Raw genomic sequence first — 13,591 nt, 5'->3', positions numbered from 1 at the left:
AATTATATTAGATCTTAAGGCTGTAGAATAATTCTCTTTGGTTTGACATCCCATCTTCCAGGCCCACTGGAGTGGCAGCATCACCCTGACAGCTCTATAGGATGGCCCTGTCCCATGGCTCTCTTCATTGTGCACTCTCTCTCTCTGAAACAGAAGGAAATGGTATTCATTGCCCATTGGGACTGTGCTGGGACTGGCAGCCCTGATAATTTCTGAATCAATCACCTTCCAGGTCATTCTTCCCTTTCCTCAAGAAAAACACATGTTCACAGCCAAATCACACCATGGTCTGATCCTATAGAATCCAAGAAGTCTTACAGTTTTCACTGCCTCCTTTTCTTTGTCCCTGTTAGTTGAAACTGGCAGTGTCTCTGCTGATATCCCATTTCTACTCCTGGCTTCTGCGGAGTTTGCTGATTAATTCCATAAGCCAAACCCATGATCTCTTTATTCTCTTCAAAACAAACTTTCTCATTTTTTACGATACAAATAGGCTAAAGAACTAAAGTCTGTTTCCTGTTACTTAACAATTCCTTCTTCAATTCATCTCTCTCCTCTCTCATTTTACTATAGGCAGTAAGGAAGACCCAAACCACATCTTCAATACTTTGCTTAGAAATCCTTTTACAAATTCTTTCACAAACACAACAATTTAGCCAAGTTTATTGCCACTTTTTAACAAGGATTGTCTTTCTTCCAGTTTTCAATAAACTGTTCCTTACTCCCATCTGAGACTACTCCAGAATGGCCTTCAATATCCTTATTTCTGCCAACAGTCCCTTCACAACAATCTTGGCTTTTTCTAGTAAGCACTGGGAAATTGTTCCAGGTTTTACCATCACCCAATTCCAAAGCCACTTCTTCATTTTTTAGGTATTTATTTGCAGCAGCACACCCCCTCTGGGAACCAAAATCTCTATTAATCTGCTCAGGCAGCATAACAAAATACAATAGAATGGGTGGCTTAAGCAACAAAACTTTGTATTCCAAATTTGTGTGTTCTCACACAGAGAACTCTGCTGCCCTTTTCTCTTATAAGGGTACCAACCCTATCAGATTAAGGTCTCATTCTTATGATCTCATTAACCTTTATCACCTCCTCAGAGGCCCAATCTCCAAAAAGAGTCCTACAGGACCCTAGGGCTTCAATGTATGAATTTTGGGGGTGTGTAATTCAATCCATAGCAATAAGCCTTAAATTACACACACACACACAAAGTTTTATATACCTTTGTTTTTAGATTTTGTTTTTAAGTCACCTCTATACCCAACATGGTATACTCCAAAATCAACTCCAAAATCAAGAGTCACATGTTCCTCCATCTGAGCCATCCAGGTACCCCAGTTTTATACTTTTAGTATAAAACTTATATACTTATATACTTTTATATACAGTTATGTACTTTTTAACTTAGTTTCATAAAAATGTCCTTTTTATTATTCAAAGCATGATTTTAAATAAATGCATAATAGTTAACCTTATGATTATCATTTACTGTTTATAGTCATTTTCAAATTTTATTATTTAAATAATTTCATAATCAATATCTTTGTACACAAATCTTTGCTTCTCAATTACTTAGGATAAACTTCCAAAAATTCAACTGTGAATCAAGTGATTTTCTAATTGGAAAAAGAAATACCAGTATTATAAATAACCAAAAAGTCAAGAATTGTTTTTTATAATTATTAAAGGATATTAAAGAATTAGGACAACCAAATAAAATATGTGATTCTTGACTAGATCATATAGTAGGGGGAAAAACAGCTATAAAAATATTAGGGGGACAATTGGGGAATTCTTAATATGCACTACATATTAGATATTATTGTTACAGCATTAAATTTGTTGATTCTAATCATGGTATTTTGGTTATGTAGACTGTCCTAACTCTAAGAAGATACAATGCTGATATGTCATGAAGTCTGAAGATTATAACCAAATGATTCAGAAAATATGTGTATATTTGTGTATGTACATACAGAGGGAGATACATGAGAGAGAGGTGGTGATAAGGGAGAGCAAGTATGACAAAATGTTTACCACTGAATCCAGTAACGGGTAAATGGTGCTCATTAAACTGTTCAACTTTTCCATTTACAATTTTTCAAAACAAAAAAAATATGAGGGAATAGTAAAAAGACAGGAACAGACTATTCACAGAAAAATAAATCAGCCCATAAACAGATGAAAATTAATAACCTTATTTATGGCCTTTTATTCCCTCCTGCTCTTTTGGTGTTTGTTCTCTAATCACTTCAGCTGCACTTCATCAAATGGGTGCAGGAAGGAATGGGAAGTGAACTATCAATCATTCCATTTCACATCTTATTAGCAGTCCTCGAAAAAGGTTTAAAAAATTAAAAAGGTCAAAATCAGTCATTACAATGAGTTCTGGAAAGGACCTATAGACTTTAATTCACAAACTGGTCCTAAATTCAGATTCTTCTGGTCTCCTATGACCCCTAATATATGATAAATTCTAAGTCCTACATGACAAAAAAGTAAAACAATAAAAGTTAGCAATAGACCATATTAAAAATAGCAGATTTTCTTTGAAGGAAGAAAAAACATTGAGCTCTGTCATTAGCCTTACTTTTATCCGGAAAGTAGCCTATAAAGTGGATGACAATCAATGGATTTACAAACCATGAATGGAGGCTTTCCTTTTCAGAAACAGTATGAAGGTTATAATGGTTCCAAGCATAGACTATCGAGTCAGGTTGTATTAGAACATACATTACTTCAGCACTCACTACCTATGTGTTTTGAGGCAAATTACTCAACCTCTTTACGCCTCCATTTCTTCATCTGAAATGGGATAATAGTAATAACTATGTCTTAGGGTTATTGTGAAGATTAAATAAGTTAGTACATTTTAGCTCTTATAGCAGCATCCGGCATACTGTAAGACTTCAAAATATGTTAGTTTTGTTTTTATTATTATTAATATTACTACAATAACTACTACAACCACACTTTCAACCAGCAGTTGTTAACAGTTTGGCATTTGGTTCAGAAAAAGACTACAGTAACACAAAAGCAGCAGAGCACACGCACGCACGCACACACGCACGCACACACACACACACACACACACACACAGAGGTTGAAAAACTGAAAGAGAGTAATAGACTCCAAGTCAGTGTCTCCTCAAGCTATTCTGAGACAAACTGAGAAGGTAGCCAATGCAGGTCTCATTTCAAGAATGAATCTTTGTAGTCTGGGCAAATTAATCTCAAGAGAAATGACAAGTTCTCTCATTCAGTCATTTATCAAATATACTTACTATACTATATATCAGGTATTGAGAAAGATGCTAGGAATATAAAAAGAAGAATGTCTATGCCCCTAAGAACTTTGTGTTGTTAAAGAAATATACATAGATTACAATACATAATAGGTTATATGATGGAGTACTACCAAAGGAAGAGGTGAGACGCTTAAGCAAGACATGGGGGAAAGAGGAAATGGCAAGAAGAATTCCCAGGGGTGATAACACTTAAACGGAGCTTTAAAGAACAGTAACAGGGGCACCTGGGTGGTTCAGTCAGTTGGGCATCTGACTTTGGCTCTGGTCAGGTCTCATGGTTCGTGGGTTCAAGCCCCACATCCGCCTCTGTGCTGACAGCTCAGAGCCTGGAATCCACTTCGTGGATTCTGTCTCCCTTTCTCTCTCTCTGCCCCTCCCCTGCTCATACTCTCTCTCTCTCTCAAAAATAAATAAAACATTTTTAAAAATTAAAGAACAGTAACAGACAAAGGAGATAGAATGAGAAAAAACATTCCTCCAGAAGTAAAAGCTCACAAATGGAGATTAAAGATGAGCACCAATGCCCTGCCTATAACCACACAAAACCAAAAGGACTCTTCCTAAAGCTAATGGTCAGATAACTATTGGAGATATTGGCCTGAATACATGTGCTTCCAGAGTATCTTCCGTTTGCACACATCACTTCTCCACCCTCCCCAATTAAAAAAAAAAAAAAAAAAAAAGCCATGTTTGGATAAGTGAAAGAAAGCTGTGATTAAGGAGGTTCAGAGACAAATTTCTCACTTACAACACTGGGCGGCAGCAGTGGGCAAAGGCTTCCTCTGGCTTTCTTCTTGAATAGAATACTAGAAGCAGAAAGGAGAAAGAAAAAAAAAACCCAGGTAAGAGCCTCAAGTAAAGCAGGAAACAGGCAAAACAAAACAAAAACAATCACAGCTACACCTAAAACGGTTTAGCATTTGACTAGAGTCAAATTTTTATTGAACAGAAACAGATCATCCTGATTTCCCTGTGTGATCCTGATATATATGCCAGACTATGAAATATGGGACTGGCCTGATGTAACAGGCTAAAGCGGGATAGCGGGGAGGCTGTTCTGACCTAGGGAACATGCTCTGCCAGGCAGCTGTAGAAGCCTTAGTCTTGGAAGCCTTAGAGGGCTTATGGATAATGTGCTGATTTCCCCATTTGGGTGAGAGAACTGACAACTTCTCTGAAACTGAGTTTTCTCATCTTTACAAATATAGTAGTGTTTTGTCCCTCACAAGATCATGTGGAAAGTCAAATTACTCATTTCAGCATGTAATACAACATCTAATACCTACTAGTGTCCCCTTCCCACTTACTTCTAGCTTCCCCAACCCAACACCACCATCACAACTAGAAAAAACAAATAGAGTACTGAAGTCATTTAAAAAAAAAAAAAGTTCTATAAAAGGGGGAACTAAATGCAGGTCTTGAGGATGGGCAGGGTTTGTAAAGGCAAAACAAGAAGAGAAAGGCATAAACAAGTTAACACAGATATGTAATCTGAAAACAGAATAGTTTGGTTCAGAGCTTACTGGGAGGATTCCATTGAAAAGATGTAATTTGGTCCAACAATTTGCAAATAGAAGATCTGAAGTTCTCGGGACGCCTGGGTGGCTCAGTCAGTTGAGCGTCCAACTTCAGCTCAGGTCATGATCTCACGGTTCGTGGGTTTGAGCCCCGCATCAGGGTCTGTGCTGACAGCCAGCTCAGAGCCTGGAGCCTGTTTCTGATTCTGTCTCTCTCTCTCTCTCTCTCTCTCTCTCTCTGACCCTCCCCTGCTCATGCTCGCTCGTGCTCGCTCTCTCTCTCTCTCAGAAATAAATAAAACATTTAAAAATTAAAAAAAAAATATTTGAGGTTCTCATCCTGACTCTACTAATTACTATGCTCTGACGTACTAGGCAAGAGAGAGCTAACACTGCCAATATATGAGTCATTCATTCAACAGATATTTGAGTACCCCTCATGTACAAAGGTCTTGATAGAGTTTGTATAATATGGTAAGGAGTTTGGACTTTAATCTAGTGTATCAGGAAGCCACTTATAATTTTAAACACAAGATGGATATGACTTGATTCCACTCTAAAAATCCTTCTGGCTGCTGTTTGAGGTGAACTATACAGAGGGAATAAGAGGCAAAGACTAACTACTGCAATAATCCACACAAAAGTTTATGGCAACTTACACAGAAGTATTAGCAGTAAAGGGCATTTCAAGTAGCTGGATCCAAACTACAAAACACTTTTTGCACATAAATATACTATTATATGTTAAGTATTTTACAAGCAATAAGCTATGATACAAATATCAGAGGTAAATACTGCTATTACTGCTTCCAATAGGGATTAATCAGAAGTCAGGTATAACTTAAACAATATAATAGTATTTTTAAAAAATAAAAATAGTAAAAATAAAAAGCTTCTACATAGCAAAGAATCAAAAAAATGAACCTACTGAATAAGAGCAGATATTTGCAAATGAAGGATCTAAAAAAATTGTTTTAATGTTTATTTCTGAGAGACAGAGAGAGAGCGAGAGAGCGAGCGAGCAGGGGATGGTCAGAGAGGGAGGGAGACACAGAATTTGAAACAGGCTCTAGGCTCTGAGCTAGCTGTCAGCACAGAGCCCAACGTGGGGCTCGAATCCACGAACCATGAGATCATGACCTGAGCCGAAGTCAGACGCTCAACTTACTGAGCCACCCAGGTGCCTGGCAAATGATGTATCTAGGAAGCAGTTAGTATGCAAGACATATAAAGAACTCCTACACCTCGACACACACACACACACACACACGCACAAAGTTAAAAAACGGAAAAGATACCAATAGACATTTCTCCAAAGATGACATACAGTAGCTGAGTGGAGCTGCAAGCCCTGACTTGGGCCCTCCCTAGAGACTCAGGTGGAGGAAGACAGCTTGGCAGGACTGAGGTGCATGTTTGCAATTTTGGAGAGATAAAACGGGCAGAATAGGAACAGAGTGTGGGGGGGAAACTCCTTCTGCAGAGAGACGAAAGGAAGAAAGACTGTGGAATAGGGGTATTGTATTTGGACAAGAGAAAAACCAATCCAGACCACGGACTGGGGAATGAAAAATATGGAGAGAGCCACTATCTACTTTGCAAACAGCCTTAAAATGTTTAGCCCTAGGAGCTAAACATCGGAGTTTCCAGGGGTACAGGACTTTCTCTGAACCAAAGCTTTTTAATATAGTAGTACTCGTAGGTGTAGGACACATAAGCTACTGAAACACGTACAAGACAGAAACCTTGTCTTGTACCAAATAATGAAATAGAATAATTCCCCTCAAATGAAATTCCAGGAAGAAATGACAGAGAATCGCTCAAAACAGATATAAACAATATATGTGAACAAGAATTTAGAATAACAGTCATAAGAGTAATAACTGGGCTTGAAAATGGCATGGAAGACAGAAAAGAACCTAATTGCTGCAGAGGTCAAAGATCTAAGAAATAGTCATAATGATGAATTCAGAAATGCTATAAGTGAGATGCAAAGTAAAGTAGACACAGTGGCAGCAAGGATGGAAGAAGCAGGGGAGAGAATAGGTTAAACAGGAGATAAAATTATGGAAAATAATGAAGCTGAAAAAAAGAGGGAAAAGAAATTACTAGACCACAAGGGGAGACTGACTTAGGGACCTAAGTGATTCAATAAAACAAAACAATATCTGTATCAAAGGAGTTCCAGAAGAAGAGAGTGAAAGGGACAGGAGGTTTATTTGAACAAATTATAACTGAGAACTTCTCTAATCTGGGGAAGGAAAATAGCCAAGTCCAGCAGGCACAGAGAACTCCCTTCAAAATCAACAAAAACAGGTCAATGCTACGATATGTTATAGTGAAGCTGGCAAAATACAAAGATAAAGAGAATTCTGAAAGTAGCTAGTGACAAATGGGCCTTGACCTACAGGCGTAGATCCGTAAAGGTAGTAGCAGACCTGTCCACTGAAACTTGGCAGGCCAGAAGGGAGTGGCAAGAAATATTCAATGTGCTGAATAGGAAAAACATGCAGCCAAGAATCCTTTATCCAGCAAGGTTGTCATTCAGAATAGAAGGAGAGAGAAAGGCTTTTCCAGACATACAAAAACTAAAGGAGATCATGACCACTAAACCAGCCCTGCAGGAGATCCTAAGAATTCTAAGGGGGGCTTTGTGAGTGGAAAGCAGCAAAGACTACGAAGGACCAGACACATCATCATAAATAAGAAATCTAAAGATAACACAATGACACTAAACCCTATCTTATTACAATCATTCTGAATGTAAATGGACTAAATGCCCCAATCAAAAGACAAAGGGTATGAAAATGGATATAAAAACAAGCTTCATCTATAGGCTGCCTACAACACTCATTTTAGACCTGAAGACACTTGCAGATTCAAAGTGAGGGGATGGTCAATGGATGAATGGATAAAGATGTGGTATATACATACATTGGAGTATACCTCGGCAATCAAAATTAATGAAATCTTGCCATTTACAACTATGTGGATGGAACCATAGGGTATTATGTTAAGCGAAATTAGTCAGAGAAAGACAAATATCATGACTTCACTCATATGAGAAATTTAAGTTCCAAAACAGAGGAGGATAAGGGAAGGGAAGCAAAAATAATATAAAAACAGGGAGAGGGACAAAACATAAGAGACTCTTAAATACAGAGAACAAACAGAAGGTTGCTAGAGGGATTATGGGAGGATGGATGAGCTAAATGGGTAAGGGGCATTAAGTAAGACACTTGTTGGGATGAGCACTGGGTGTTATACATAGGGGATGAATCACTGCAATCTACTCCAGAAATCACTGTTGCACTATATGCTAACTAACTTGGATGTAAATTAAAAAATAACTTTTAAAAAATTAAAAGGTAAAAAAAGAGTTAGGGGATGGAGAACCATCTATCATGTTAATGGATTTCTGAAGAAAGCCAGAGTGGCCATACTTTTTTTTTCTTAGTTTATTGTCAAGTTGGTTTCCATATAACACCCAGTTCTCATACCAAAAGTACCCTCCCCCGTGCTCATTACTCCCCTTTCTCTCTCCCCCACCCCCATCAGCCCTCAGTTTGTTCTCAGCATTCAAGAATCTCTCATGGTTTGCCTCCCTCCCTCTCAACTATTTTCCCCCTTCTTCTCCCTCATGGTCCTCCATTAAGTTCCTCCTAATCCACCTATATGTGCAAACATATGGTAGCTGTCCTGCTCTGCCTGACTTATTTCACTCAGTATAACACCCTCAAGTTCCATCCACATTGCTACACATGGCCAGATTTCATTCTTTCTTATTGCCATGTAGTATTCCATTGTATAGATAAACTACATCTTGATCCACTCGTCAGTTGATGGACACTTAGGCTCTTTCCATGATTTAGCTATTGCTGAGAGTGCTGCTATGAACACTGGGGTACATGTGCCCCTATGCATCAGCACTCCTGTATCCCTTGGGTAAATTCCTAGCAGTGCTACTACTGGGTCCCAGGGGAGTTCTATTGTTAATTTTTTTGAGGAAACTCCACACTTTTTTCTTTTTAGAGGGGCTGCACCAGTTTACATTCCCACCAACAGTGTAGGAGGGTGCTGCCACATCCTCGCCAGCATCTAGAGTCTCGTGATTTGTTCATTTTAGCCACAGAGTAGCCATATTTATATCAGACAAACTAGATTTTAAACCAAAGACTGTAATAAGAGAAGTGCATTATATCATAATTAAGGGATCTATCCATCAAGAAGAGCTAAGAATTGTAAATGTTTATGCCCCCAACAAGTAAACAACCAAAGAGATAAATCAATTAATCACAAACATAAATAAATGTATAGATAATACCATGATTGTAGGGGACTTTAATAATCATACTCAATGGACATATCATCTAGGCAAAAAATTAATAAGGAAACAATGTCTCTGAATGACACATCAGACCAGATGGACCTAACAGATATATTCAGAATTTTTCATCCAAAAGAATACACAGGATATGGAGAAAGGGGAACCCTCTTGCACTGTTGGTGGAAATGCAAACTGGTACAGCCATTTTGGAAAACAGTATGGAGGTGCCTCAGAAAATTAAAAATAGAACTACACTATGACCAGCAACAGCACTACTAGGAATTTACCCAAAGTAAAGGAGTAATCAGGAGTGCTGATTCATAGGGGCACATGTACCCCAATGTTTACAGCAGCACTATCAACAATAGCCAAATTATGGCAAGAGCCCAAATGTCCATCAATTGATAAAAGGATAAAGAATATGTGGTGTGTGTACACACACACACACACACACACACACACACACACAGGAATATCAGTCAGCCATGATAAAGAATGAAATCTTGCCATTTACAATAATGTGGATAAAACTGGAGGGCACTATGCTAAGTGAAATAAGTCAGTCAGAGAAAGAAAAATATACCCTGATTTCACTCAGATGTGGAATTTAAGAAACTTGACATAAGACCATAGGGGAAGGGAAGGAAAAATAAATTACAGAGAGGGAGGCAAATCATAAAAGACTCTTAAATACAGAGAACAAAATGAGGGCTGATGGGGTGGGGGGCTGGGGAAAATGGGTGATGGGCACTGAGGAAGGTACTTGTTGGGATGAGCACTGGATGCTGTATGAAAGAGATGAATCATGGGAATCTGCTCCTAAAGCCAAGACTACATTGTATGTTAGCTAACTTGACATTAAAAATAAAGTTCAAATTAAGAAAAAAAAAATGAAGATAACAAAGATGGCCAATAGACACATGAAAAAATGTTCAACATCATTTGAGCATCAAGGAAATGCAAATCAAAACCACAATGAGATATCACCTCACACCTGTCAGAACAGCTAAAACCAAAAAGACAAGAAACAAGTGTTGGTGAGGATATGGAGAAAAAGAAACCTTTATGCACTGTTGGTAAGAATGCAAACCAGTATAACCACTGTGGAATAAAGTATAGAGGCTCCCCAAAAAACTGACAACAGAACTACCATACAACCCAATAATTTCACTACTCAGTATTGACCCAATGAGTGCAAAAACACTTATTCAAAAGGATATATGCACTTCTACGTTTATAGCAGCATTATTTACAATAGCCAAATTGTGGAATTAACCCAAGTGTCCATCAATAGATGAATGAATAAAGAAGATGCAGTATATATTTCCACTGGAATGTTAATCAACCACTAAAAAAAGAATGAAATCTTGCCATTTGCAATAACATAGATGGAGCTACAGAGTATAATGCTAAGTGAAATAAGTCAAAGAAAGACAGTAACATGATTTCCAACATATGTGGAAGAAACAAGAGACAAAAAAAAAAAAAAGACTCTTAAATATAGAGAATGGGTGGGAGTGAACTAGGTGAAGGGGATTAAGAAGTATGGGGCACCTGGGTGGCTCAGTCGGTTAAGGGTCCAACTTCGGCTCAGGTCATGATCTCACAGTTTGTGAGTTCAAGCCCCACGTCAGGCTCTGTGCTGACAGCTCAGAGTCTGGAGCCTGCTTTGGATTCTGTGTCTCCCTCTCTCTCTGCCCCTCCCCTGTTCATGCCCTGTCTCTCTCTGTCTCTCAGTAATAAATGTTTTTAAAAAAAAAAGTATACTTAACATGATAAGCACTGAGTAATACACCGAATTGTTCAATCACTATACTGTACCCCTGAGGCTAATATAATGCTGTATGTTAATTACACTGAAATTAAAATAAAGTTTTAAAAGTCGCTGTATACAATCAATACTAAAAATATGAACAAAGCACTGCCTTATAACAGCAATGAACTATTAGAAAATGTACTTTTTAAATATACCATTCATAATGATTAGGAATACTTTAACACTTACTGTATTTACTACATTTCCTGCTAATTGTCTATCTCCTATTTGATCCATGGGAACAGGGATCTTTGTTTAACCTCTGATGTTTACCAAGCATCTAAAAACAGTGGCTGATATTTAGTGTTTGGTAAGTTATCTGTTGAATAAATGACTGCATGTCACCAATAAACAGACAAATGGAAATGAAAACAATAATGCTTTACAATCATTAGATTAGCAAATACTCTTATATTTTTAGTTTTTTTAATGTTTATTTTTGAGAGACAGACAGACAGACAGACAGCAGGGGAGGGGAAGAGAGAGAGGGAGACACAGAATATGAAGCAGGTTCCAGGCTCTGAGCTGTCAGCACAGAGCCTGACATGAGGCTCGAACTTGCAATCTGCGCGATCATGACCTGAGCCAAACTCAGATGTTCAACCGAGTCACCCAGGTGCCCCAATTAGCAAATGCTTTTAATCTGGTAGTAGCAAGTATAAGTATATAAAGAAGCTGGAAATGTAATGTAAATTGGTACAATTATTTTGGAGAACAATTAAGCAATATCTAGTAAGGTTGAACAGAGCATATCCCACAACTAAGCAATTCTACTTCCTGGGCATATATATCCAAAGAATCCCTCATTCATAAACACAGAGAAATAGGCTCAAAGATCTTCACTGCAGCATACATTTGTAATAGTGAAAAACAGTCCATGAGAAGGAAAAGTAATAAAAAGTGGTACAATCCAACTCTGCCAAGTGGCAGATCCCTAATCCAGTCTTGACTTGGTACTTCTGACCCAAGGGGGTTCCTGTGGATGAGAACTATTAAATACACACCGGAGAATAAGATAAGATTCTACACCGTGTTTTTTAAATTATATGACAAGTTCTTGATAATTACTGAATCTTGGGAATAAGTGTACTGGTTTCATTTTATTATTCCCTCTATTTTTATGCCTCCTTAAAATTTTTACATGATAAAAACAGAAAAAAGTACACAGAAGCCAACGTGAAGATACCACTAACGAAAGAGGAGATTATTTTAGTATCGAAAAGAATAATGACTATAATGGGTTGAAACAAATCAGTATCAAAACTCATATTCATAATGATACACTACTAAAAAAAGAAAACACATTCATTGCCTTGAGAAGTTGCCTATTATTTTGCAAATTGAAGGGCACCTGGGTGGCTCACTTGGTTGAGTGTCTGATCCAACTTCAACTCAGGTCATGATCTCACAGTTCATGAGTTTGAGCCCCACATTGGGCTCTACGCTGAGAGTTCGGAGCCGGGAGCCTGCTTTGGATTTTGTGTTTCCCTCTCTCTCTGCCCCTCTCCTGCTCACACACTGTCTTGCTCATGCTCGCTCTCTCTCTCTCAAAATAAACAATAAAACTTAAAAAAAAAAAAAAATTAACAAAGGTTTTCCTTGTACAGATTTTATTACAAGTGAACCAAAGAGCTGTAAGAGAAAGTTTTTTCATACACAAATCATAGTAGATAAAGGTGGAAGGATAATATAATTAGAAAATCATTTTCTAAGCCCTAATTAAATAATAATTATCTGCTGCTAAAACCAAGTGGGAAGGCTGGTGGGAAAGCTTTATTATGGAGAACAGTGGCTGACACCAGTTGAATCCACTTTTTAATTTTTTTTTTCACATGGATGTTTCTTGTGAAAGTAACCACAAGTAATAAGTGCATCTCCACTATTGAATTTTAACATCACTAAAGTGAGATGAGACACCATGTCCCTACCAAAAAACAAATTCAATCTAAGTTTCAATCTAATCCTCAAACTATTAGATATAATTTTAGTTTAAAAGAACAGAGATAGGAGAATGTGGTAAATAAAACTTCTGGGATATCAACCAAATCCAGAATATGCAGGGTTCTATAAAACAAACGAGGGAAGGGGCGACTGGGTGGCTTAGTCAGTTAAGCGTCCGACTTTTGCTTAGGTCATGATCTCATGGTTCGTGGGTTCGAGCCCTCCGTCGGGCTCTGTGCTGACTGCCAGCTCAGAGCCTGGAGCCTGTTTCAGAGTCTGTGACTCCCTCTCTCTCTGACCCTCCCCTGCTCACGCTGTCTCTCTCTCTCCTTGAAATAAATAAAACATTTAAAAAATTAAAAAAAAAAAAACGAGGGAAGGGGAAACAGTTACAGAATAAAAATTATTTACAAGAAATAATTAAATGTGAATAATTTGCTTGGATCCTGAACTGAACAAATCAACTGTGAAAATACATCTTTGAGATCAAAGGAAATCTGAACTTATTAGGTTTGACATGACATTAAGAAATTATTAAATGCAATGTGTTCAAGGTGTATGGTTTTTTTTATCTACATTAAAAAAAGGCATTATATATTAAAGTTGCAGAAGTATTCACATATTTGTGAGTGAGACAAGATGATGTCTGAGATTGGTCTTAAAATACTACAGCAAA

General features: G+C 37.7%; 1 protein-coding gene across 3 annotated transcripts in view; it reads right to left on the bottom strand.

Moving 5' to 3' along the window:
* The window catches only part of UNC13B (unc-13 homolog B), a 218,630-nt gene that overhangs the window by 139,721 nt on the left and 65,318 nt on the right, over positions 1-13,591 (bottom strand). For all 3 annotated transcript variants that reach the window (XM_039218603.1, XM_039218604.1, XM_039218605.1), the window contains exon 7: positions 4,063-4,120. In XM_039218603.1, coding sequence (XP_039074534.1) covers positions 4,063-4,120 — 58 coding nt within the window. The remainder of the gene's footprint in view (positions 1-4,062; positions 4,121-13,591) is intronic.

Source organism: Hyaena hyaena, unplaced genomic scaffold (genome assembly GCF_003009895.1).
Source record: "Hyaena hyaena isolate Hyena2069 unplaced genomic scaffold, ASM300989v1 scaffold_769, whole genome shotgun sequence".
Taxonomy (NCBI): Eukaryota; Metazoa; Chordata; class Mammalia; order Carnivora; family Hyaenidae; genus Hyaena; species Hyaena hyaena.
The sequence above is the reverse complement of the archived record's forward strand: the minus strand, read 5'-3'. Positions and strand labels throughout refer to the sequence as shown.